Consider the following 24,569-nt stretch of genomic DNA (forward strand, 5'->3'; position numbering starts at 1 on the left):
AGAAAAGGTATCATGTCCCCAGCTGCTGATGAGGCAGACACAGACTGTCCCCCAACATTGGCCTCATCATCCATACTTTTGTGATTTGCCTTGAAGGGAAGTATGGGGTAGAATAGAGGTGGGCAGGGGGAATTTCTTGTTGCGAGGAACTGAAACGGAAGTGTTGGGGATGGGATGGTGGCAGTGGAGAGGAGAGGGTAGCCTTGGTTTACATCATTTTGTTTGAAATCAGTCTTGATTTCCTTGACGCCAGGAAGAAATCCATCCCTAAGTGGCCAAGCACCACCCAGAGGCATTTATTTAGTCAGGGCCTAAGAGTGACAAGGGACTTCCCTGTGATCCTATTGTAACAGAGGGGAGGAAAGAGGAATAACTATCTTTTCCCTTGAACATTCTGCAGTGTCTAGACTATTCCTTTATGTCTGTGAATTTTCATGTGTGGTTGGTATGTTTACCTGAAGAAAAAGTGAAAGAGACACAAGAAGGGGACAATGACAGAGAGAAAATACATCCACTGCAACCACTACAACCTCTGCCTTCCAAATTAGTGGGATCCCTGGGCACATTTAAACTTGACCCACACACATGTTTTGGGTAGGTGCCTACTTTGTTCTAGGCTTTGCTGAGCAATGAAGAGAAAGGGAATTACCTGCATTGAAAGAGGTCCAAGCCTCCCCCTTGTTCATTTTTGCCCCAAGGAAAAGATTCAGGTGATTCTCAGGCCCCAAACTACCCCCTTCCAAACTATTCACTCTGATGTTCCAAAATTCAAACCCCTCTCCAAGCAATCACAAGAATAAGGGTAAAACATTAAAAAAAAAAAAAAGCCCCCATTCCATCAGGTATGGAAAGAACTAAGCCTTTCTGAAGACCCAAACATGGGTGAAACCTGTCCATAGCACATGTCATCCTGACGTATGTGGAGGTGGAAGGTGTAGGGGTGCAGGGGCCAGGGAACCCCCAACCTGGACCCCAATAATCTCTCCATGAAGGGGACTCCCTGTAGCTCGTTTTACCCTTGATCTTGAGGTGGGAGGCACCTACTAAAAAGCAATGTTGTTTTATGAAAAGTGGTTTCCTTTTATTACCTGTGATAGCCCAGTGGGGGTGGCCCTAGCAACAGGAAATTAACACAGAATTCATTGGAGGGGGATAATGATTGTTCATAACCATTGGGTTGATAAGTTAATATCATTAATTACTCAACAAATTATACAATGCCCGAGGCCTTGGGGTCTGGAGACTATTTAAGATAAGCAAGGAAATAGCGTCCTTCCCTGAGAGACACAGAGAGAAATCTTCTAAAGTTAAATTCTACTTAGCCAAGACTAGAATCGTTAGGGACCACCTTAAATGTTCCCCAATCCTCTCATTTCGTATTGTTCCCAGAGAGTGATGGGGGGGGGTCTTAATTTATTTGGGCTCACACACTTCTGAGAATCGGAGATAAACTGTAAGATCCCGTCGAGAAATGTGCACCTCTGCACAATAACAAACTTGCGTATGATTTCAGGAGATTCACGGGAAGTCCCGAGCCCTCTCTTCCTGTTAGAAGTCCTAGCCCTGGGACTAATCCCCAATTAGCTCAAGAGTGCGGGCTCTGGAGGAGTGGGTGCCCCGGGGGCGGGGTGGGCGGGGGGGAAGCCGGGTGTCGGTTGAGGGGGTGGGTGCGCCATTTGGCAGATACATATTCAGCGCTGGTGCTTCTAACAGGCTCCCACTGCGGCTGTATGCCTGGGTTGGGAGGGTTGGAGGTTGAGGGTGACTAAGGTAACGACCGGAGACAGCTGGCGCCTCTGCGCGAGTGAAGGGCGCCCGGTCCCGGCATAAAAAAAAAAAAAAAGTTTTGTCAAAGATGCCCGCGTTCGGGACTGGGGTGGACAATGCGCAAAAGCGTTAGGAAAAAAGTTCGCGCCCGACTGTGGGTTCTGTGCCTGCGGTGTTCTTGACGCTTTGGGGACATTTGGGAGGCAAGGGGTGCACCTTCCTGGGCCCGCCGCGCGGGCGCGAAGAGGACCTAGGCGAGAGTTGGCTGTGCGGGCCTGGGGAAGCGAGTCTGTCCTCCGGGTGCAATTCCCCAACCCGAAACCAGAGCCCGGGTCATTAGCGGAAAACCGAAGTGGCGCGGGGATCGCATTTCAAAAGCTCAAAGAGACAGGCTGACTGGGAGCGCTGGAATTGGGGCGGGGGGCTGGGGGTGCGATGGTGGGGGTCGGGGATGGTGAAGGGAAGAGCTGGACCGCCCGGACAGTAGCCGTACAGATTCCAACTGCTTGGGTCCCACCGCCACAAAACCCTCCTCTCTTTTGCGCCCCCCTCCCCCCGATTCCAGAGGCTGCGCCTGAGTCTCATTCACTGCTTTGGGGAGACCCGGGACCCAAAGGCCGTCAGAATTCACCCCAGCCGCGGGACAGAAGCGCCTTACGTTTTGGGGGCAGGCGCTATTCCCTACTCAAGCCAGTTATTTCCACCCCTACCCAGTGTGCAGCCAGACCCAAGCTCTGGCTCTCTAGGGCCGTGGGGCCTGCAGTTGTCCAGGCTGCGGGAACCTGGGCCGCACTGCCGGGTAACCAGGCAGCGCTTTTCCTTCGCGGGGCTGCACCCTCAGCACCCCTTCGCCGGCTTCTCTGTAGAATCCTTCTTTCCACCAGCTGAACCCCTGGGCTTCTAGCTGGGGCCAAAACGTTGGAAGTGAGAGGGCGGAAAAAACTAAAATGTCATAGGTTACTGGAAGCTGGGCAGGGTTGAACCCAGAAAGAGCGAAGATCTCTCTGCCTGCGGCGTCTCCACCTGCAGTCCCCGGACTGCGCTCGGCCTTCGCGCCTGGGTAGACAGAACACAGCAAATGCTAGGGACGCGGGGGAGGATCTGAGGCCAGTAGAGAAAGCCTCAGACACCCAAAGCCCCAGTCTTGGTTCCAGACCCCGCGGGAGAGGGAAACCCCGGCGTCAGCTTGGTGGTCGCCCTGCGGGCCCCGGCGTACGCCAGCGCTGTTGGAATTTCCTCTCCCCCGCGGTTTCCCTCGCGGTTCAGATCGGGACCAGAACGCGATCAGCTTCAGTGCCCCGCCGCAGGCATTTTTAAATAGAGTATTGCGTCCCCCATTCAGCCTCTCTCTTCCTCTACCGGGGAACAAAGGCCCCAAAACCGCGGTCTTAGCTGGGACGGGTGTCCCAGGACACAGAAGAGGGTTGGCCGGGGAGGGGGATGCTGAAATAAAAGCTGTCCTTTTACATAGCACGACAGATGCACAAAGAAATTTGAACGTTCTCGTATTAAAAAAAAAAAAAAAAAAAGCCTGCGGCACACTCCAAAATCCGGAACATCCCCTCAGATTTCTGTAAATCCGGGACATATGCGCCGCAGGTACGTTCACCTTCAGCTGAATTAGGAAAGGGAATTACAGTGGATCCTGGAGCCCACTTCGGTTTGAATCCTGGCTCCATAATTTCCCCAGAGGATCTTGGGTAAGTGATTTAATGGTCTATGCCTCAGTTTCCTCTCTTGTAAAACAGAGATAAAGATCATATATCGTTTATGGGGTTAACTGTGAAGGCTAACGGGGGTCACTTTTATGGGGTGCTTCACTGAGTGCCTGGCTTGTGCACGTGTCCCTTGTATGCCAAGTATTTATATTATTCTTGTTTCGTGTACTTTGAACTCCGACATCTGCAACATATACTTCTTGATTATACGCATCTTGATTATAAAACAACCAAATGCATCTACATCCGGAACTGTCTTGCGCATGAACTTCTAAACCCAAATTGGAAGAGACAGCTACAGATGGAGCACGCACAGCTACACGCAAACATACACATATCCTTCTAACACCTGCAGTTCCTGGCCCCAGAACACAGACACCCAAGAGCTACCCATAGATAGGAGTCTATACTGGGCTACCTACAGAAGAACCCAGGTCGCCGCTGGCGGCCTCGCAGCTGCACCCCGACAGCCACTTTCTTGGCTGGTTGCCGTGAGGTCACATTGGAAACCAGCGAGGCAGAAAGCGCGCTGTCGTGAAGCGTTGCAAGCCTCCCGTAGCGGCCTGAAGGCGGCTGTCTGTCTGCTGGCTTAGGGGAAAGGTCAGAATCTGGGTTTTCCTTCTTGGATGGAAATTTTTTTAAGGGCCTACACGTCAGGAACTGTCCCCACAAAGAAAGGGTGGGTCCCAGAACAGCGCAGATCTAGAGAGAGGCCCTAATCGCGCGAGCGCGCACACACACACGCCCTCTTGCACACACCCGGCTCCTTCAGGTTGCCGGGACCTCGGGAGGAGGGAGCCGCAAGGTCGTGACCCCTGCCTCTGCCCGAGCGCGCCCTTCGGCCCCTGCAATTAGCGCCGGGAGGTCAGCAGGAACCCGGACGCCTTCACCCGCGGCTCAAAGCACAGCAAAAGGAGACCCCATCCCCTCCCCTCCGCGGGTCTCAGACGCCAGGGCGCAGCCAGGACTGGAGCCGACCTTCCCGACAGGCAGGGGTTGGAGGCCTCTGACCGGCACCCGCATTTGTCACCTTAAATCTACAAATCACGAAGGTGCTGGGCCCTGCAGGCTGCGGTAGCTGACCCTCGTAGGGACTGCTGCTCCCGCGAGTCATGGCCTTTGTCCTTGTAGACGCGGCCAGGTTAAAAAACAAAAACTTCCAAAGTTGTGGAGTAAAAAAGAGAGCATCCCGGTACAGGCAAGTTGTCCCCAGGGCAGAATTTGAGGTGTGTATGTTGGGGAAGGAGGTATCCTTTCTCTATCGACCCATCGCGAATTCAGGTTATCCCCCGCCAGGCGGGGTCCAGAACAAGGGTCTAGAGATTTCTACAAGCAGCAAGGAACTTGTCCAGAGAATTACGAGCCAGGGTTCCCGCACTGAATTTTCTAACATTCTTTGGAAACCCAGAGGAGGGCAGGGCTGTTTTTCTCATCTGAGGCACAAACAGGAGTGAAAGTGATATCCAGGAAAGAGGGGAAGGCAGCTTCTTCCGAGGCTGAGAATGGGGCTGGGGACGGAGGAGGAGGGGAGTGGGGCTGGGAGTGGTGGGGATGAGAAGGGGCAAAGGCGAAGCGCCCAAGTTCCGGAACCCGGGAGGCGCTGGGGTGCCGAGCCAGCTGCGGCGACCTGGACGCATTCGTAGACGAGACAGATAGGTGGCACTCGAAGCCCAGAAAAAAGGCGAAGGCGCCTGCCCTGAGTGGCCTCTGGGGCGGCCGCAGCCACCATAAAGCCTGCGGCGAGATTGCGACCGGCGCCAGGTGAGTAATAGGCAGCAAAATCCAGAGAGACTGCGAGCCGTTCATCCCCTCCACCCCCCGCCCATCAGCGCTACAGGAGTTACTCATTAACATCACAATATACAAATGAGATACACAGGAGATTAAAAAAAAAAAAAAAAAAGGAGGAGCGCCAGTAAGAGAGGCTGGACACACGTCTGAGCAGGGTCCCCAAATCGGGGTCGGGGGGAGAGAAGGGAGGAGGTAAGCAAATTTGGACTGAGAAAGAAGAGAAAAGAAAAGCATTTCTTCCCTTTTTGAGGCTGAGTTCTTTTTTCCCCAATTCGGGAGAGCGCAACCAGCCAACTAGCACCTTCTCAGAGGCGCGGACACCGCGCGTTGTCGCTGGATCCAGAGCTGCCCCCTTCAGGCTGTAGCCGCTGCGCGGAAGGAGCGCGCCCTGGAAATCTCCCAGTCCTCGGGGGAGCCCCAGCCTCAAAGGTCCCCAGGGCCCGTCTCAGCTCAGGCCCTGCCACCCCCGCAGCGCACCCCGCCCCTCTCCCCCCCGCGACTCCGCACCAACATACTCTGGTTGTCTGTCTTCCCTCCCACCCCTGGAGACATCGCAGAGGAGGCTGTAGGGGTCCCCACGTGCCTGGCCAGAGATGGAAGGGGCTTTGCCCCGCTCTCCAAAAGGTCTCGACCTCGATCCCTTCCAAGTACAGGATGAGGGAAGGGAGGGGGCGTCCTCCTCTCCGGTCATTCAAGAGGCCTGAAGGTGACAGGGACTTGGGGCCGGGCTGGCGGGCTCCAGGGGGTGGCGGGTGGGGGGTGGGGAGGGAGGCAGCCGCCAGGCAGGCTCCAGCTGGGTCTTCACGTCATGGCCCCCAGGGCAAGAAAAGGGCTAAGGACTAACCCTCGAACCTTCCCGTGCCGCCCCCGCCCCCCAACAGACACACACCTCGGAGGCGAGGCTGGGGGTCGGGAGACCAAAAGACTGACAGTGCCTCATCATTTTTTATTGAATGTTTCAAAGATAAATTGAACTTCAAAAGGCAACTCCCCGAACAGCCTGGAGACGGGTTTGAAGGGGAGACTAGGGGAGGATGTCAGCCTCCTAGGTGACTTTTGCCTTGGAGGGGGTGAAATGTGCACCCTGGAATTACCTTTCCCCTTTCGGGGATAATTTCCCTCCTCCCTCGCGTGACACAGCTAAGTTTTCGCGGAGCTGGCCGCGCTTCGCACGCACAACTCGGGATGGATGGGGCCTCGTAGGGGCGGGCGCCTTGGGCCAGCCGGGTTCAATTTGAGGCACCAGGGACTGCAGGCTGTGTGGGGGGTTGCCGAGTGGAAAGGCGTTGCGTCTTGTCCACTTCTACAACCTGGAGGGTTGCTGCCTAGCCAAGCGCCCTCGGACTGCTGGGGCATTCTGCTGGCCTTTTCCCCGAGCCAAACACACTGGTGCAAGAAGATATTTTCGACTTGGATTCGCCAGATTGATGTCAAAAGTGAGGGCGAGCTTAAAACGAAAAACATTCGTACTTGCCGAGCTGACTTTTGGTCGGATTCGGGTGGGAAAACCTGACTTAGGGAGCACATCAGTCTTTTTCCATTAAAACTTAAAAGTATCTGAAATTACTCTTCTTTCTGTATTCTCATCAGGCCCCTTTCCGTCTCCCTGCTTTGCTCCCTAATTTAAAGGGAAAGTAATTTCAGATTGAAGTGGCTCCCTTCGCTCAAGTAAGGGACTTTTGTTTTTAGCTTTGTAACTTGAGTGACATCTCATTTTGGTTCGCTGGGGGCGGTCTTAATTATTTAAAGGCGAAGGGAAGGGGGTAAACTCAGAACCAGAAGATACTAAACCCTCCCCTGACTGTCCACCTTCAGGAAAGGTTCCCAAAGAAAAAAACATTTAACACAAGGCCCAAAGACATTTCAATAAAAATTTATTGAAATTTCAGTGATGTTTTAAAGAGAGGGGGAAAAATACAGAAAACCAAAGAACTCATCAACAACTATAACACAAAATATACCTTCATGAATTTGTCTTTAAACCATCTCTCAGCACCTGACTTTTGAACTGTGAATATATCTCTATAGGCACCAATTCAAAACACCGATACTGACAACAGTAGTAAATTCCACTTCATTTTGAGGAAATCAGAGACTAGCAAATACAAGTAACAAAAGAAAAATTAAAAAGTCAAACCACAGCCTCTGCCCTCCTCCCTCCCCACAGCAATCTCAGTTATATTTTAAGGAATTTGAAGTGGAGCTGGAAAGTGGCACTCCTTCCCCAATTTTGGCGAAAATAGGAAATAGCACTTTCCCCCACTTTTGGACATTAAAAAAGAAAACAAAAATGTTGCAGACAACTCTTTTGAAAGGGTATTGGTGTTGGTGCAGGAAGTGTGTTTTCTAGTGTTAACAGCAATTCTGTGACCTGGAAATAAACCCAACTAAAGGAAAACAAGAACACAAAACCTGACAGTTGCAATTCTATTTACACAGAGCTATGTACAATGTCAATAAATTAAAGTTTAATTTTCCAAGCATTCATATTCCACCTATTTACAAGAGTTATCAAATAATTACATAAATACTTTGTCTAATAGTCTCACTTCTTTATTATTTTTTTTAAAACCTTGTTATTGCATATACAGGAAAGAGAAAGAACTGTCAAAGAACGACATGAATCCTGCTACAGAGCTTAGATAAAATAAATTCATTTTATGTGTTTTGCCCACTCCTTCCCTTTAAATCCCCCCCTCCCTTGGGTCACTGATTTGAGGGCAAAGGATTGGGAAAAGGGTAGGGGGCTATATTGTTTTCTCTCTAAAAGCAAGCGTTCAAAATAAAAACCACAAATACATTACTGTGGACATGCAAGAAGAGACCTACAGCGGCTCTGAAAACATCACAAGAATATTAAAAAGACACAGATTTTCTTAATATAGACTAAACAAGGATGGTAGGGACTTCCCTCCCCAAACAAAGCTGCTCAGTAATTTATTGAGAACCGATAATGCAAGTCCCTATAAAGTTTTTAATCTGCACAAACAGAATCATGTTAATGTGTTCACTTGTCCCGATTTTTTTTTGAAAGATTTTGTTTTTGTTTCCACTTGACACAGTGAAGGAAAAATATACATATAAATCCGCACTGAGGGAGATGTCTTTGAACACCTCCCCGCCTGGTGGGCAGAGACCCAGAACAGCCTTGCTGGAAGTTGCTCTGGACATAAATGTTGGAACTCCTACCCCCAATAGCTCAATGCAACCGACGTTTCTGAGCCCCCAGAATCTGATCCAGATCCCGGACATATAAACCACGCCAAGAAGACAGGGGCTGTCTCTAGCACATTCTCTCGAGGGAGTCCGGGGCCCCTTCCCAGACGCAACTGCAAAAGGAAGGGCTAACGCCATGGCGGGCCCGTGGTTTATTTTATATCCGACAAAGTGCACGGCAGCCTGAACTGGACTGGAATGAAAAGACGTGTCTGGGACGGGTCTACGGGGACGCGCTGCGGGACCTGTCCGGCTTGGCTTCCAAGCCGCTAACCAACCGCTGGATGCTCTGCAGTTCGCTGGTGGCCGCCTCTTTCTCCGCGCAGAGTTTGGGCGACAAGGACACGGAGCTGGAGGAGAGCGTGGAGGAGCGGCTGTTGAGTTCAGAGCCCGAGTCCACCGCCACCGAGGCCGGGCTGGCGGCCAGGGCGGCGACTTTGCCGTCCAGGGGCCCCGCGGCCGCCGCCATGGAGGGCAGGGCGGTGGTGAGCAGACTGCTGCCGTCCGGGACCGGCACCGGGATGGAGTAGGGGCTGTAGCGCAGCCGCGGGCGCATGGTGTTCAGATTGAGGAAGGGGTGGCGGTGCACCGAGCTGGAGGCTGCCGCGGAGGAGGCGGCCGCCGCTGCGGCCATGTACGTGTAGGGGTAAGGGAACAGGCTTCCGAAAGGGGACATGGCCAGGCCCTGGGGTGAGAAAAGAGACACACAGCGAGTCAGCCGGGTGGGAGGAGCTTATCCCTCTCCTCTCTTCTCCCCCTCCAACATTGGGCAAGCCATGAATCCCTGGTATGTTCTGTTGTTGTTGTTGTTGTGTTTTTTTGGGGGGGGGGAGATGGGTGGGGGCAGGAGAGAAGTCAACACTCAGAAATCTCTAGGTACAAATCTTAGCTGTGTCACCCTAGGCCAAGAGACTTTGATTAACTTGTGCCTCAGCTTCCTTATAGGAAGAAAAAACAGGGAAATCATAAGTAATTCATATACTTATTGAGGACTTTGTAGATATTAAATGAGTGAAAGCCTGCAATATGCTGTACACAGTGTGTGCAGCCCCCAGGAAATCTCCTTGCACCTGTTAAATGGGGATACAGATTCAGTTTACCCCACAGAGGTAACCAAGGGGAAGCCAGAGGACATAAATTATTAGGAATAATTTTTTAAATCTTTCTTCTTCCCCAACCCCCATCCTCCCACCCCAATCCTAGAAGTTTCTCCAAAAAACAAAACAAAACAAAAACAGACAGTGAAGATCTTAAGCAAAAGGAAACTGGGGCTGGGGGAGGGAAATAAAAGGGCATTTGTTATAAACAGAGACAAAGAAATCGTCCAGCATGATTCACTGGTGTTCCAGGTGAGAAGCCGAGGTAGGCCGCAGGAGTTCAGGAGTGCACTAAGCTGGGAATTGGCAGAAGCAGCATTTAAGATGCAGGCACCCTGGCCTGGGCCAGTTCTCTGCATCATGCCTTGAGGTGCCCTTAAGGTTTTGTCTGTTCAGGTAGTCCTTGGTGTACCAACCACCTGCCTACCTAGGACAGGGTCTCCAGGAGAAGCCAGCAGAGGAGATGGGAGGAATTGAGAAATGCCAGAAGCCAAGCCTTTCCTCAGCTCCCTCCTCCCTGGAGGGGGGAGGCCAATCTGGTTTCTTGGCGCAGGGAAGGGAGACGAGACGAATGTGCTCAGACAAAACAAAAGGCAACAGCATGCAAAACCTCATAGAACCTTTTCATCGAGTTCAGGGTGTTTCCAGCCGCCTGAGACCTCCCCCCAGCACAGCTGTCTGAGCCACACACAGGCCTCCAGGCCTGCCCCAGTCCCTGCTTATCCCTGTCCTCTGACATTTCCCACGTGTGCACAAACCATTAACCCTTCGAGGAATAGGCTGGCCTGCTTGGGGTTGGGGGTGGGGAGAAGAGCTACGAACTGGGAGGAAAGGCTGGAGGAATCAAGACTGAACTCCTACTCAGGAAGTAGTCACTTCCCCTCCCCAGGCCTAGAGTCCCATTCCGGGGGGAGGGTTGGCTATGAGACACTTAAGAGACATGTCAGCTCTGAAGCTAAAATCAGAAACCCTCAAAGAGGCCCTGGAGTCAGACAGCCTGGGGTTGAGTCTCAGCTCCACCATGTACCCGCTGTGTGACCTTGGACAAGTCACTCAACATCTCTGGGCGTCTTCGCCTTCATCTGTAAAGTGGAGGTGATAATAGTACCCCTGAAGGGTTAGGTCAAATGAGTCAATACAGAGCAAGCACTTAGAAGAATGCCTGAAAGTAAGTGCTGTGTCCAGCTGTTATCTTTGTTACTACCTATCTACTCTGCTGGAAACAGCCTTTAACTTCGGAAAAATTTTAAAGTTTTTTGGGGTGAATGGGGAGAATGAAGTCATAATAACTCCATGAGCTAAGCCTTGAACCCGGTAATGGCTCAGTAAAAATTATTATAGCTACTAGGCCAAAGGGATCGGGTGAGGGTCTGCTGGCAAAGGACAGGGAAACTGGACGAAAGGTGGAAAGACTGGAGGAGGCGGGAAGAAGGATCCATACCTGAGAGGCCAGGACGTGCTGCTGGAGGTGGAAGGGCAGGGTGGCCGCGGACGCCCCGGACAGTCCCTGCGCCGCGGCGGCAGAGGCCATGGCCGTGGAATCCAGGCCCGAGACACCGGTGGAGGCCCCAGAAACGGTGGCCAGGAGGGGCCCCATGCCCGCGGCCGCCATGCTGGAGAAGGCGCCCCCCATGGCAAACTGGCTGGGGTGCGGGAAGAGCGGGTGCCCGTTGAAGAACTGTTGGCCCGCCAGGCCCGGGGCGAAGCCGAGGCCAGGCAGGGGGCCCTGGGCCAGGTGCGCGGCGGCCGCGTCCGTCTGCACCGTGAGCGGCGCGAAGGCCTCCTTGCCCGGGAGCGCGCGCGCCTCTTCCACCTTGGCCGGGGCTGTGCCCTCGCGAACCGGGCTCCTGCGCTCCTCCGCGCCCAGGCCGCGAGTGCTGGACGAGATGGTGGCGGGGCTATGGCGTGAGTCGGGCGACGCTTTGTCCAGCCGCCCGCTGTCCCGGGGCCGCTCAGCAGCGAAAAGGTGAGCCTTGACCGCGGGGCTGCCCTTGTCACGGCAGGGCTCCTCCGACGTGGTGGTGGAGATCTTGGCCGCGTCGCAGGCCTCGGGGCCGTGCTCCTCTTTGCTCTCGGCCTCGGCGTCGCTCTCACCGTCGCTGGGACATAAATCTACCACAGGAGAAGGAAAAAACCAAGGCAGAAGGGCGTTATCTCCAGTATGAGCCAACGGAACTCCAACAGTTCCCAAGTTGGAATCCCAGCTCGTGGCTTAGTGGCTGTGTAATCCCGGGGAAAGCCCCTTAGCCTCTCTGCACCTCAGTGTTGTCATCTGCAAAATGGGGATAATCGTGCCCAACAACATTGCTGGAAAATTCAATAAGCGATTATGAATTTAATTACCCAGAGTTTAAACTTTCCCTTAGATGGACAATCCCCTAATCAGTAGCTCTTCTTATTTTAATGAATTTTACTTCTTTTTTTGAGTTCCTACAGTGGCAGATTTCACATGCATTTCCCCATTCGATTGCAAATTAACTTTTTTAAAGTAAAAAGTAACATTAAAACTCACAGCTGGAACATATTCTAATTACTATCAAAAAATCAGTGAATGACAGAGAGCAGCACTTTCCACAAATTTGTGAATTACTCTGGAAGGATTTGTTTGGCAAGAACCCTGACATCTGAATTGATAATGGCAGAACGGACACCTGTCCTTCAACACCAGTACTCAGTTGAACCTTTTGTATTTGCCCCAGTCCCTGCAGAGAGAGATGAGTGTCGGACAGACGGCTCACAGCCCGGGGACAATCATAGATTCTTTTTTGCTTTTACCACACCCTCTGTGGGTGTTCCACCAGAAGAAAAGAAAAAGGGATCCTATTTTATGTTTAAAGCTTAAATGGATTGAAGACATAAAGGACTTGCATTTTATTTCACTAAAAAACAGGTTTCTTCCCGTTGAGAGAGAGAAGAATGTGTGTGTGTGTGTGTGTGTGTGTGTGTGTGTGTGTGTGTGTCTTTCCAAATAAATAGTGCTTGCTCTTTAAACACAGGTAACTGAGGGGGGATTTGAGCCATCTCGTCCACTCCTCACCCACCTCCCCCAGCTCTACCCCCACCGCAGATCCCCAGTGCTCCACCTCCTCTCCCAGGTCAACTGTTGCTTTATAGCTGGATGTTTTCTAGGCCACCTTCTCGGTTCCAGGTGGCAGAGAATCCCTTGCTTCCCCCCCACCCAGTCCAACACATTGTAACCTAGAGTTCAAAGACAGTGAAAAGTCAGCAGTTGGAGCCTCTGTTGGTTGGAGAGAATGGGAGGAGAAAGAAACAGAGACAGAGAGAAAAGAGAGAAGCGCTTCAAGCAAGTTTTCGAAGCTGCTTGCCAAGAGGTAGTATGCAAACAGACACCCACCTCCCCTCCCCACCAGCCAAATAAGGATCTGGGAGAAAGGCCTCTGTGCTCTCCTTCTACTGCCTTAGCGGGGAAGGGGAGACACACCTGATAGCCCTTTTTGAACTCTGGCTTCTGTTTAAGGATGTTTAGAAGGCTTCTAGCTTGTAAAGGGCAAGTGCCCTGGTTGGTGCCCCATCCCCCTTCAACTCTTCCAGGCCACGAGGAACTGGAGTCCAGTGATCACAAAGGTGACATGGTTTACCTTTGAGGTTCGATGTCCCTACAGTGGAGACGGCTGGAGAAGAAGCCTGGGCGAAGCAGTTGAAAGCTGCTTGTTCACTGGAGGACTCATCGGAGGTCCCATTCTCCTTTTTGTGTCTTTCATCAAACACCCTCATGGACTGCAGGGTGAGCTGTTTTCTGTGGCAGAAGCCCACACCCAGGTTACAGAATGTAACATACGTTTCCCCTCTTTGTTTCCCTTACCCTTTCCAAAGCGGCACACACATGTCTCACACCCTGCCTGCTGCCCAGGGACAACGCTAATTCACTGAAATCTGCTTGCCCCAGGGCAGCCACATAGACCCAAGCTTTGTCCTTGACCCTCTAACTGGGCTGAAGAGTGTGGCACAGGGTTAGGGAGAAAGGAAGGAGGCTTCAGTTGCATTTATTCAAGATGGCGTTTCTTTAGGAAAAGGCATTTGCTTGGGCTGTGAAATTTTATTTAAAAGCAGGAGAAGAGGCTGGATCTAGTCAGAGACAGCTGGACTGCCAGCCTTATATAGGGAGAACTGGGTGTCCAATCCTGCAAACACAACGCTGTCTGTCCCCAGCATACCCAAATTTTGGATGGTGGCTAAGATTGGGAGCAAGTGGTTATTTCATGCTGCACTTTGCTGTAATCGTTTTACTAACAAATTAATTGGAATAAAAATATATTTAGCTGTTAGCAATTATTTTTTAATGCCTGCCCCAAGGGGATAGGTTAAAAATTTGGGGGTGATTTTCTGGATTTTAGAAATTCTTTGAAAGGGGGTGGGGGAGGGGAGACCCTCTTTCATATACTCTCCAGCTGTCTACGTAATGCAAAATGATACATGTCCCCACGAAGGAGGGAGAGAGCCATACATCTTTCCGAAGTCCCCAGCTCTGTCTGATGGTATGTGGAAGACAGGATTGCAAAAATTCCCAAGTATTTTGTCAATGGCATGGTTCTTTCTGGGACCTGCCTAGGATGAACTTAAATTAATTAGGAATTAATAGGCATCCCTGTATAATCTATTATCCCTGATGCTTCTCTTCCAGAGATAAGTATGGTGTAGCCTAGTTAATTTCCTTAAAGGTAAGGAGGTAGGAAAAGTACTTGTCCTGGGTATACTGATAGCGGCAAGAATGTAGCAGTGGGGAAAGTGAATGATTTCCACCTGCTCTTAGGATAAGTGCCTGCATCTCACTTCTAACACTTCAGAGTTGGATCCTAAAAAAAGGGATTTTTCTAAACTATCTAATAAATAATTGTTTCAACTCACCTTTTTTCTCTTCGGCCATTTCCAGTGTCCCGGAAACCTTTTGCAAAAGGGTTGTTGTCTATTTTTAACTGGGTTATCTATTGGAAGAGACACAAGCAAGACAGAGACATTGTTCTCATTTTCTAGAATGTTTTGAGGGTGTTTTTCCCAACTCAACAAGTCTAGAGATGTGACTGCCAACAGAAGTCATATAGATATGCCAGGGAAAGGAGATAATAAGGAAACTGTGGCAGGGCTTGTATCTCCTATATGAGGCCAAACCAGGGATTTGGGGATGAAATTATTCAAAGAAATTCTTTTCTTTGGGCAGCCAACAGTTTGGGTTTAGACATGGAAGTGTTGTCAAAGTCATCAAGAGGGAAAACCTGTAGATCTTAAAATTATGCTTTCATTTTGATTTTTATACAGTGCAATTAATCATAAATTATAGCATACTCCCTTCACACACACACACACACACACACACACACACACACACACTCCTTTTCCATGAATCCAATAAATGATTTATGGGGTTTCACTACCCTTGTGCGGGAGTGAGTGCGGGAGTGAGTTTAATTTTTTTTTTCTTTGCTTGGGGGGTGGTTTGAGGAAATTACAATATTGACAGTTACAGTACTGAATGACCACTGGAAACATCTGTTTTCACTTATATGCTCTGCCATGGCCATTAGGTGGAGAAGGCCCATGGCCTTTTTGTCTGATCAAAAATGCTACATTTTATTATTACATTAACAACTTCATTTCACAGGATTCTGGGTCTAGAGGGCACATGCATTTTGCACTTTGAGAAAAATGCTATAGTGTGTAATCATTCAAATCCCTTCCCCTTGGTGGGGAGCAGAAGTTATATACACAGAGTTACTCAGAGGTGGAAAGGGGTACCCTTGGTTGGATTCATGTTCTTGGAATAAATTGCTCTATCGAAGACTTCAGGTTTCACAGGGAGAGAAGATCATGTTTTGGTATTCACACTAAAGAAATTTAGCTGGAACATCCCCATCATGAAGTCCACAGAGGACCCAAGGACAGTGACAATGACAGTGAGTTCAAAATGAAGTGTGTTGTCAGGTAAAATGGACTCTCTTTGAAGTCCAGGATTGCAGAGCAGGGGTCTTCAGTCCCTCCTCCCACCCCATAACTGCTAACAGCCAATCTGGGAACTGGTGAATCAGCAGTAAGGGTCACTTTTTCTGTGCCCATGACCTTCAGGCCACCATAGCTCTAGATATCAGGTGCGTTCCCTTTTGGGGATCCTTCTAACCTCCAGATTCAGGCCTGGGGGAGGGGGGGAATTCAAATGAAGTGGTGACTTTGGCCACCTCAACTCAAAAGCCTCAGACAACTCGATTAATATGACCCTGTGATCAGGGTAGGCTTTTCCAACCACACGCATGCATGCACACACATGCACACACACACACACATCATAACACAGCAGCATAAAAGGTAATAAAAACCAGACCAGCTACTCAGGATTTCTGGCTAGGGGAGAAAAGCTGGTCTCTACTAGGATTCTCCTCCCAGGATCCCAAATGGCTTTTGCCTTAAATTTTTAGCTGGTTCCTTTTGAATGTGACTTCTTGATCCTTCTTCCCCAAGGGGAAGAAGATGAACCTTAAAACAGACAGGACAAAGCCCAAGGAGGGGAGGAGTGGGTAGCATCAATGACAGCAGTACTAGGAGTTTCTCTGTGGCAAAATTAGTATGGCATTTTTTTGCTCAGCATTGTTCCTACCTAGTCAAGGTGTTTTTCTGTCTCCTCGAGGTGTCATTGTCCTTTCCCCCCAAATGCTCCACAAATCACAAAAGACAACTCAAGACTCTCGTCTCCACTCTCTTGTAACTTTCTCATCCTGACTTAAAGCAGCTTTTAAGGGGAAGGCAAAATATCGCCATTAAAAAGGAAAGCCCCTTGAGTTTACCTTATCATTCTGGTATGCAGTCACAGCGATGAATTCAGTTTCGGGGAACAAGTATGTCCGAAATGTACTATAAGGGAGTTTCAAGATGTCATTGGCTCTTACAATGTGGAACCGGGGCTGGTATTTGTGCATGGAGTTCAATATAGTCTGCAGGGGCAGGGAAGAGGAGACATACATAAAACAAGGATTTAGCAGAACAAACGGGATCTTAGGACCCCTGCCAGGCTGAAATCTTCCCCACCGCAGGGTACCACGCTTGTACCGAGCCCACCTCCTTGGAGTACCCCCTGGGTACGTTTCGCTCCACAGATGTTATCTTCTGGAGAATCCAAATTGCTCCTCAGTTGCCAAAGGGCCCCCCCCACCCTCACCATCTAAGGATCATTCATACCTTGAACCCTAGCCTACCTGAGTACCAAAACTATAATTCCCCTGCCACGTAGCGTGATCACTTGGGAAGGCCAAAGTCTTAAAAGATAGAGAAAAACATGCATTTTAATTTACAAAATGATTCAGTACTTTAAGCGCCCACTAATTGACGAGCCCAATCCACTTAAAGCCCTGAAAGGCTGAACTCTAGAGAGGAATATTTATGCCTTAATCAAATCAAGGGCTTCAAATGCAATTCCTGCCCGCTGAAGATATTTCCGTGCCATTCGCGTCTTCCTGGGCCTAATCTTTCTGCTTACTCCTTGCTTATCACGCTGTTTATTTTATTGAAATGTTGGGGAGGGGTAGGAAAAGGCGCAAAAGGTCCTTTGCCTGATATCTACAAGCAATGCAAGTTTTCTAAGTTTCTAAGCACTCTCACTGAATCCATATATACATTCCCAACACACAAACCATTTTTTTCTGAAGATCTAAGCCTCATTTAGGGTAAGCCGGACTCCCACCTAAGCCCAATTCTTTTTTTAGTAAAAGAACGAGTTTTTAAAAATGTATTCACACCATTTAACCAACAGAGTCAAGGCTCCGAAACGTAAACTCTCCTGAGAAAATAATATCGCTGGTTTCAAAACAGAAGTATGATATTTTAAAACAAAACAAATCCTTTAGGAATACATAGCCTTGAAATTGATTTTAGCTCTTAAAAAAGGTTTTTAACTTCACTCTCAGGTCAGGAATCTACCAAAGAGCTGGAATTGCTATAGAACACAAGCCGGTAAGTTTTCTTGCCCCATTTCTTTTAGAACGCCAGGCCTTCCATTATCTGGAGAGAAACACCCCGAATCCTTTTTCCAGACAAGGACAAGTTTGCTATGCTTAGGGAGAAGCAAAGGAGAAGTCTGGGCTGAAACTCATGAAATGGGGAAGCACTGCCTTTGACTGAGTGAAGAAGGAGAAAATTTTACTGAAGAGAGCAATGAAACTTACAAATCCATGTTTGTCTGAAATGTTGTTGGTGAGTTTCAGTTTGTGGAAAGTGACGACTTTGGACATCCACTGTTCCCCAGTAGCGGGGCTGTCCGGGTGAATGTACATCCTCTTTGGCATTTCGGGGTCGGCCTTACCAGCCACCATCCACCGAGAATTGTGAAATTTATAACGACAGTCATCAGCAGCTATAATGTCCATCAATAAAATGTATTTGGCTTTTTTATCCAGCCCAGAACATCTCACTTTAAATGGAGGAAACATTCGCCTATAAAACGAAAGAATAGAAAAGAAAAAGAAAGATAAACCACCCATAATCTTGGGTTTGATTTCCTATGTATCATATAATATTGAAACCAAGTCTAAGACTTTCTATTGTGACTGATAAGCTTATATGTTTCAGAGTGAGGCAACTGGCTGCAAAATCGTTTTCTTCCACAACTAATGTATTAAATATTCTCAGTTTCGCCATATTTAGACGTCCCAAGGTTCAAAACAAATGCATTGTGGCACTGCAATTCTCTACATTGTCTATCAATTTCTTCAATATTTTTTTTTCCTTGCTTGACTTTACAGATTGCCCTCCTGAGAGCAAATTCTTGCCCATGTCTTTTTCTGTGGGTATCTAGGTCTAAACAGGTTGGGGTAAGATTTTTGTAAAGCGCGGTCAGTTAAGACTAGAATTTTCCACCACCCATTGATGAGAAAATGTTAAACTTATCAAGGAAATGAACGTCAAGTTGCACCCCTCCCTGCTGCAGAATAGCAATCCCGCTGTGGGCGAAGTGAAACTGGACTTCAGTGAGTTCCCAGAACGAATTTTGCAGACTTCGGTGCACTCCCGGGCCTGATAACCGATCTGCCCGTGGAGCTGCTAACACATTCCCCCACTTCTTAGGCCAGTCCAAAACCGCAAGACTGTGCCACCACATTGCTGTTAATTTCACAGAAGGGTTGGCATTCTGTAGTCTTGACTTAAAAGGAAGCAAGGAAGCACTTTGCTGGAAAACTGACTAAATATCTTGTGAATTTGAGGAGGATTTTATGCCAAACTTTGGCCTCATTTAGCTTGGAAGGAGACAGAACGCTTAAGATATTATGAAGGGGATTTTATTTTTGTATCAACTTTATGCCTTTACAGGCTTCAATGCTATTACAAAAAAAAATCAGTGATTTTAAATGACTATTACAGGATCTTCTCTTCCAGGCAGGTTTTGGTCAGGCAAGGACCTTTAAACATTATGTAAAATATGGTTGATAATATTCACACATTAAAAAAAAGGTGTGTGTCTCCTCACTGGCTCCTTAAGTCTGCAAACATAATCTAAAATTATGCAAAATTGCCTGCTGAACTCGCCCTTGGGTTACAGACACGTGAAGTAGTGTGGGCAAACAAACCAAAATGCCCTTCGATTTCTCTCTGACCAGGGCAGCAGCAGGCCCCTTTAGACCCAGAGGCTAGACTGGAGGGCAGAAAGGGCCGGGGAATGGTGTCAAGCCTCCCAATACCCACACAAAAGGAAAGGGCTTTAAGTTTTTCTCTCTGAGAACAAAATAAAACAGACAACACAACATCAACAAAGAAATAAGGATGTTCCAGGAGGGTTTGGAGAGTGAGTTTCTTGCAGTAGAGTGCCTTTTTTTTTTTTTCTTTCCTGCTCCCTGCAGGGATGTCTGTGCTCCACTGAAAAATTCTGTCTGTTCGGGAGGGAACCCAGGATGCAGACCAAATGCAAGACCCATGCAGATGCCCAGGTAAGCTGAAATTTCCTGCCACCGGGGCAGGGCCTGGAAGTCTGTGCATACATTTCTAGGGGAACTAACTTTTCGTCCAAGCCGTAATAACCGACCAACCGACTGTTCTGGGAGCAGAGAAATAAAGGGAGGAAAAAACTCTCCAACAGCTTAGGGGAGGAGGCTCCCACTGCTTACCTTCCCGACTTGGTAATGACCATCTCGGTGCCCCGCTTGTGAAACTGATCCCAAAGTTCTTTAGCCTCCAGGTGCACCTTGGGGTCGTCCTCCACCTCTTCTTCGGGCTCCATGGTCTTCAAAGGCCTCAGATGCGCCTGGGGCCCCAGGGAGGAGAACGGGATGCCGGTCTCGGCCGCCCCCACCAATTGATCCATGATCGGCTTGGCCAGGGCGCCCGGCAGCGAGAGCGCCGCCGCGCCGTTGGGAGGCAGCGTCAGCGCGGGGAAGAACGGCGGCTGGTGACCCAGCACCGCGCTCATGGCGAAGTCCGGCGCCCGGTGAGGTAGGAACGGATGGTAGGCCATGCTTGTCCCAGGAATGACCGGATCTCTCATGGAGAGGCTCATCCACTCCAGGCGGGGCGCTGGGCTCCAGCCGGGGACAAGTCCGCAGCTGCTGTGTTTTGTTGTTTTTTTTGTTGTTGTTTAACAGCAGCACATAATTCAAAAGGGGGGAAAAAGCAAAACAAAAAAGAAAGAAAAAAGAAAAGGAGGCAGAAATCACAACTAATGCACTTCAAAGGGAGGAGGGAAAGTGTCTTTTGGAGAATGGGAGGCCGCTTTTAAAGAGAGCAAGGCGAAAAATCAGCAAACATAGTCGCGCGGGTGACCGTCCTTGTGCCTTGCGTTTTTAAAAAGCCGCTCCTGAACGTCGGTTTCAGAAGCGAGAGGAGCGAGCAGGGTCTCGACTCGCGCCCGAGCCCTGCCGCTGAGCTCGAAATAGACACTCCAGCCCTGCGTCCCAGGAATCTCTCTCCAGCCCCTAGGTCTTTTGTTGCAAATGTGAAAGGTTCTCCTAGAAGACTTTTTACCTTTCTTTTTCTTCTTCCCCCGCCCCCTATCTCTCTTCCTCTCCCTCTTTCTCGCTGGTGGCGTCTGCAGCTGTGCTAGACCCGGCTTTAACAGGGAGCGAGAGAGCGGAAAAAGTCTCTCTCCTTTAAAAAAAAAAAAATCTGATTTAAACCCCCTTCTACCAGCGCTATCAAAACTTGAATTGCAAACTGGCTTCCGTTCGCCGCCCTCCTCCTCCTTCCTCTGCTCCGAGCCTCCGGAGGGTGTCTCGGTTTCAATCCAAATCTTGCTGGGCTCTTCTCCCGTGCCTCTCTTCCTTGTCCTAAAACGTGAGCGAATTCGCTTCCTAAATCTGTGTCCAGGCGCGCACGGCAGGGAGGATTTAGAGGGGGAAAAAATGGAACAGAGGGAAAGAGAGGGAGGGGAGAGAGAGAGAGAGAAAGAGAGAGACGGAGTCGGAGAGGGAGGGAGCGAGAGAAAGCGAGAGCTCCTCGCCACCCTCCGCCGCCTCTAGAATTCACCGGGCGTCTGCTCGGCGGCTCTAGAAGGTCGGGCTGCGCTGTGGGCTGCGGGGAGCCGGAGGCCTCTTGATTGGCTCTTTGACGCTTTCGGACCAATTGTGTTGCTGCATAGGCGTGGTTTTCACAGGTCGAGTGCTGGGGGATAGAGCTGAGTTATAAAAAGAAGGTGTCGGAAACTGTAACGTCGCAGCGCCGCATCGGTACTACTGCCTGTCCTGTGAATATGTCAACATGATCAGAGGGCGGGCGGGAGCCACTGGGGAGCGCGCGCGCACAGAGTCGCCTCTAGGTGGCTTATCGAGAGATCGCTGCAGCCCCTGAGCTCGCTCGCTCTGGTTCAGCCCACGTCTGAAATGCCTCAGTCATCCAGCCGGGGATCGAGGGAGGAGGCAGGGCCAAGGAGGAAGGGGGAGGGAGAGAGGGAGGGAGCCAGCGAGCAGGCGAGCCGGGCGGGGAAGGCGGAGAGCGCGCCCGGGCGCCGGGCAGGGGCGCTCGCCTCTCTTGCACTCCGCTCGCCTCTCCGACCGCCGCGGCCGGTTCTCTTTCCAGCTCTCCTTCTTCTCCCTGCCCCGGGCGAGCCGGGCGGGTGGCCGAGCCTCCCCGCGAGCTGCCATCCGGCCACTCGGTTCTACAAAAGCCGGCGGCAGCGGAGAGGCGAGCGCCGAGACTCCAGGCTTGCGTGCTCTCCAGCCCCACGTGGAGCCAAGCTCCGCCCGGCCGCCGCTGAAGGGCTCCCGAGCTCGGGTGTCTCGGTGCTGGTCTCCCCTGCGTCTGGGCTGGGGGAGCACAAGGATGCGGCCATATCTCAGCACACGCATGTGTGGGCTTCCTCTCCACTGCGCCCCACCCGCAGCCATGTGCGGGTACCCAAACACCCCCGGTGTATCTGTACTCGAACACGCGCCAACACACTGGGACTGAAACACACACCGAAAAACACGTACACACAAACACGTACACAGCCTGCGCGGCTGGCCCTGCCTGAGCTCCTGGGGAAGATGGATTTGGGATTTTTATGAAATGCATTTACCAGCCCTTTTGGATCTCGTCTTTCATTTGCATGCGGGCCCCCATATTCCACCTGGATGTGGGTGTGGGTGTAGAGAAGAGAATGGAGGATCTGGACAAAGCGAGCACAGCGAGAGACTGGGTTCTGAGCCTGTCCCCTCCAAGCCGCTGCCCTCACCTCGAGGCCCGGCTGGGTGCACAGCAGAGGGTAAGGGGTGGGCGATTGGGTTGGGGGAGGCGCGCCAGCCTGGTATCTTCTCTAGGCATCGCACTTATCTCTCGGTGCCTCAGTTCTTTCTCCACCCCGGGGACTTAATCTGGCCAGAAGTCGGGGAGGGAGGGTGAATTTGTAAAACAAACCGTGAAACGCCCCCACCTCAGAGGCGAGATGACTGTTTTTAGTATGGGTAGGGTGGGGGCCTCCTCTTAGGCGGACGGGAGGGAAACGACCGGATCTTACCAATCGCCGAATTACCAACTCTGTTACCGCAGCGCCCGGCCGGGGTCAGAGGATTCGCCTAAGCCCACAGTTCTTGATTCTGGGGGCCAATGTCTTGGACCATCCTTGCTTAGATGGAGGGAAATCTTGAAAACAATGTTCTTTTATCTTTCCTGAGATGAAAGCTTCTTCGATGGAAAGGGAACGGAGAAAGGGCTGATCTGGGGGCTTAGGGGTTTAAGAGACTCAGGGCTTTGGATGTGTGTGTCTCTGTAGGCCAGCACAGGCCTCTCTCGCATTTTGCCTTGTGCACCCCCGCAACCCCCAGCAACCCCGAAACCCCAACGTGGCACCAAGGGAAGGGTGAAAATGAAGTGCTCTTGTGGGCCAACCACGCTGAGATAGGGGAGGATCTTTTGAGGCGACAGGCTTCTCCAGCCTCGCATTTTTGACGCACATGGTTAAGAGAGCTTGGCGCCAGCGCTGGGAATTCCCTGAAGTCACCAGAGAGAATAGTGTGGTTCTGCGAACTCCGTCTGGCTCGCCATCTCGCCCCTTTCTTTCCCTTTCAGTCTGTCTTTCTCTGGCGTCCTCTCTGTCTCTGCCAGTGGTTAAAATAGAGAAAGGAGAGAGAGGGAAAAATACGAGGTGGTGGTGCCCCAGAGTGTTGGCTCATAACCCCCCCTCCCGCATCCCCTCCTCCCCACCTGAAGGGTGCGAAAGGCCAGGCCATTTCCCGCCTTACACAGAACACGGAGGTCACTGCAGGGTTTCATGAGTCTCTGGGGACCCCCCCCCCAAAAAAAAAGAAAAAGAAAAGAAAAGAAAGAAATAGAAAAAAAAGTGCACCCCCTCCCCCAGACTGCTCGCCTCCGGGGCCTGGGGCCCCTTCGCTGCTCTTTCAAGAGCGGCCCCAAATCCCAGCGATCTGGTTTTGCCTGCCTGCCCTCGCAGGCCAATCTCTGCCCCACTACTTGGGGTGGAAGCAAGGTAGTTCTACAACCACACTGTGACCGACCTCCTCCTCACCCACTCGGTGCCCCCAAGCGTCCCACGCACAGCAGAGAGACATTCCTCTGCATTCTGGCCAGCTGTCAGCTTTGGAAATGGGAGGGGAGCTTGCGGATTTTACTTAAAAATGTCTAGACTTGTTTTTGGCTCCGCGGGTGGACTGAGAGGGAGTTCTGCCCCTCACACTGTCCTCCTCCCTCAATTGCCTATTTTTTGCCCATAGCTCTAACTTAACCCTGTGATCACCCCAGATCGCTACTTCTGACCCCCATCTCCTCTCTCACACCAACCTCCAGCGCGCGAAGCAGAGAACGAGAGGAAAGTTTGCGGGGTTCGAATCGAAAATGTCGACATCTTGCTAATGGTCTGCAAACTTCCGCCAATTATGACTGACCTCCCAGACTCGGCCCCAGGAGGCTCGTATTAGGCAGGGAGGCCGCCGTAATTCTGGGATCAAAAGCGGGAAGGTGCGAACTCCTCTTTGTCTCTGCGTGCCCGGCGCGCCCCCCTCCCGGTGGGTGATAAACCCACTCTGGCGCCGGCCATGCGCTGGGTGATTAATTTGCGAACAAACAAAAGCGGCCTGGTGGCCACTGCATTCGGGTTAAACATTGGCCAGCGTGTTCCGAAGGCTTGTGCTGGGCCTGGCCTCCAGGAGAACCCACGAGGCCAGCGCTCCCCGGACCCCGGCATTAGGCGCCAGCTGCCGGCTATCTGCGGTCTTTTTCTCTCTGCAGACCCCTCGATCCTCTTTCCTTCGGTCTCACACTCAACAAAAGACAGACTAGAGACGTTGAAAGAGCCTGCCCTTCAACAGAGTCCCAGAAAAGGGTGACTTAAGGGCAGGAGAAGGGAGAAAGAGGGCAGATTCCGGGTCAGAAAAGACCCAGATAATTTCTGGCGTCTCTGAAATATTCCTCCACCTTTTCGCAAAAAGAGTTTTCACTTAATTGTAGCTCTGGAATTAAAAAAGTACATTAACTGAAAAACCTCTCTATCTGCAATGCCTGCAGCATTTAAAGTAGTGCGAGTGCAAGTAGGCGAGTGTTAAAGCTGGGTGGGGGGAGGACC

General features: G+C 50.8%; 1 protein-coding gene across 2 annotated transcripts; it reads right to left on the reverse strand.

The window, feature by feature from the left end:
• Positions 1–7,133: 7,133 nt before the first annotated feature.
• Positions 7,134–23,742, reverse strand: TBX3 (T-box transcription factor 3). 2 transcript variants are annotated; one of them, XM_024931241.4, is made up of 8 exons: positions 19,687–21,395; positions 17,755–18,022; positions 16,789–16,848; positions 16,381–16,527; positions 14,456–14,532; positions 13,189–13,346; positions 11,031–11,701; positions 7,134–9,177 (listed from the first exon to the last, which is right to left on the reverse strand). In XM_024931241.4, the coding sequence occupies exons 1-8, from the start codon at positions 20,073–20,075 to the stop codon at positions 8,716–8,718; spliced, it is 2,232 nt and encodes a 743-aa protein (XP_024787009.3). In that variant the 5' UTR covers positions 20,076–21,395; the 3' UTR covers positions 7,134–8,715. The 2 variants fall into 2 exon arrangements, with proteins under 2 accessions (XP_024787009.3, XP_034790482.2); XM_034934591.3 differs by lacking the exon at positions 16,789–16,848 and having other exon boundaries at positions 19,687–23,742.
• Positions 23,743–24,569: the final 827 nt, after the last annotated feature.

This window comes from Pan paniscus, chromosome 10 (assembly GCF_029289425.2).
Source record: "Pan paniscus chromosome 10, NHGRI_mPanPan1-v2.0_pri, whole genome shotgun sequence".
Classification (NCBI taxonomy): Eukaryota; Metazoa; Chordata; class Mammalia; order Primates; family Hominidae; genus Pan; species Pan paniscus.

What these genes read in the sequence shown, in the direction of transcription:
- TBX3 (XM_024931241.4), bottom strand. Translation starts at nt 20,075, where the DNA reads ATGAGCCTCTCCATGAGAGATCCGGTCATTCCTGGGACAAGCATGGCC. An exon ending in GTCATTACCAAGTCGGGAAG is followed by an intron (nt 18,023 to 19,686) that starts GTAAGCAGTGGG and finishes TTCGTTTTATAG; the next exon opens with GCGAATGTTTCCTCCATTTA. An exon ending in AGGGACATCGAACCTCAAAG is followed by an intron (nt 11,702 to 13,188) that starts GTAAACCATGTC and finishes CTCCTGTGGTAG; the next exon opens with ATTTATGTCCCAGCGACGGT.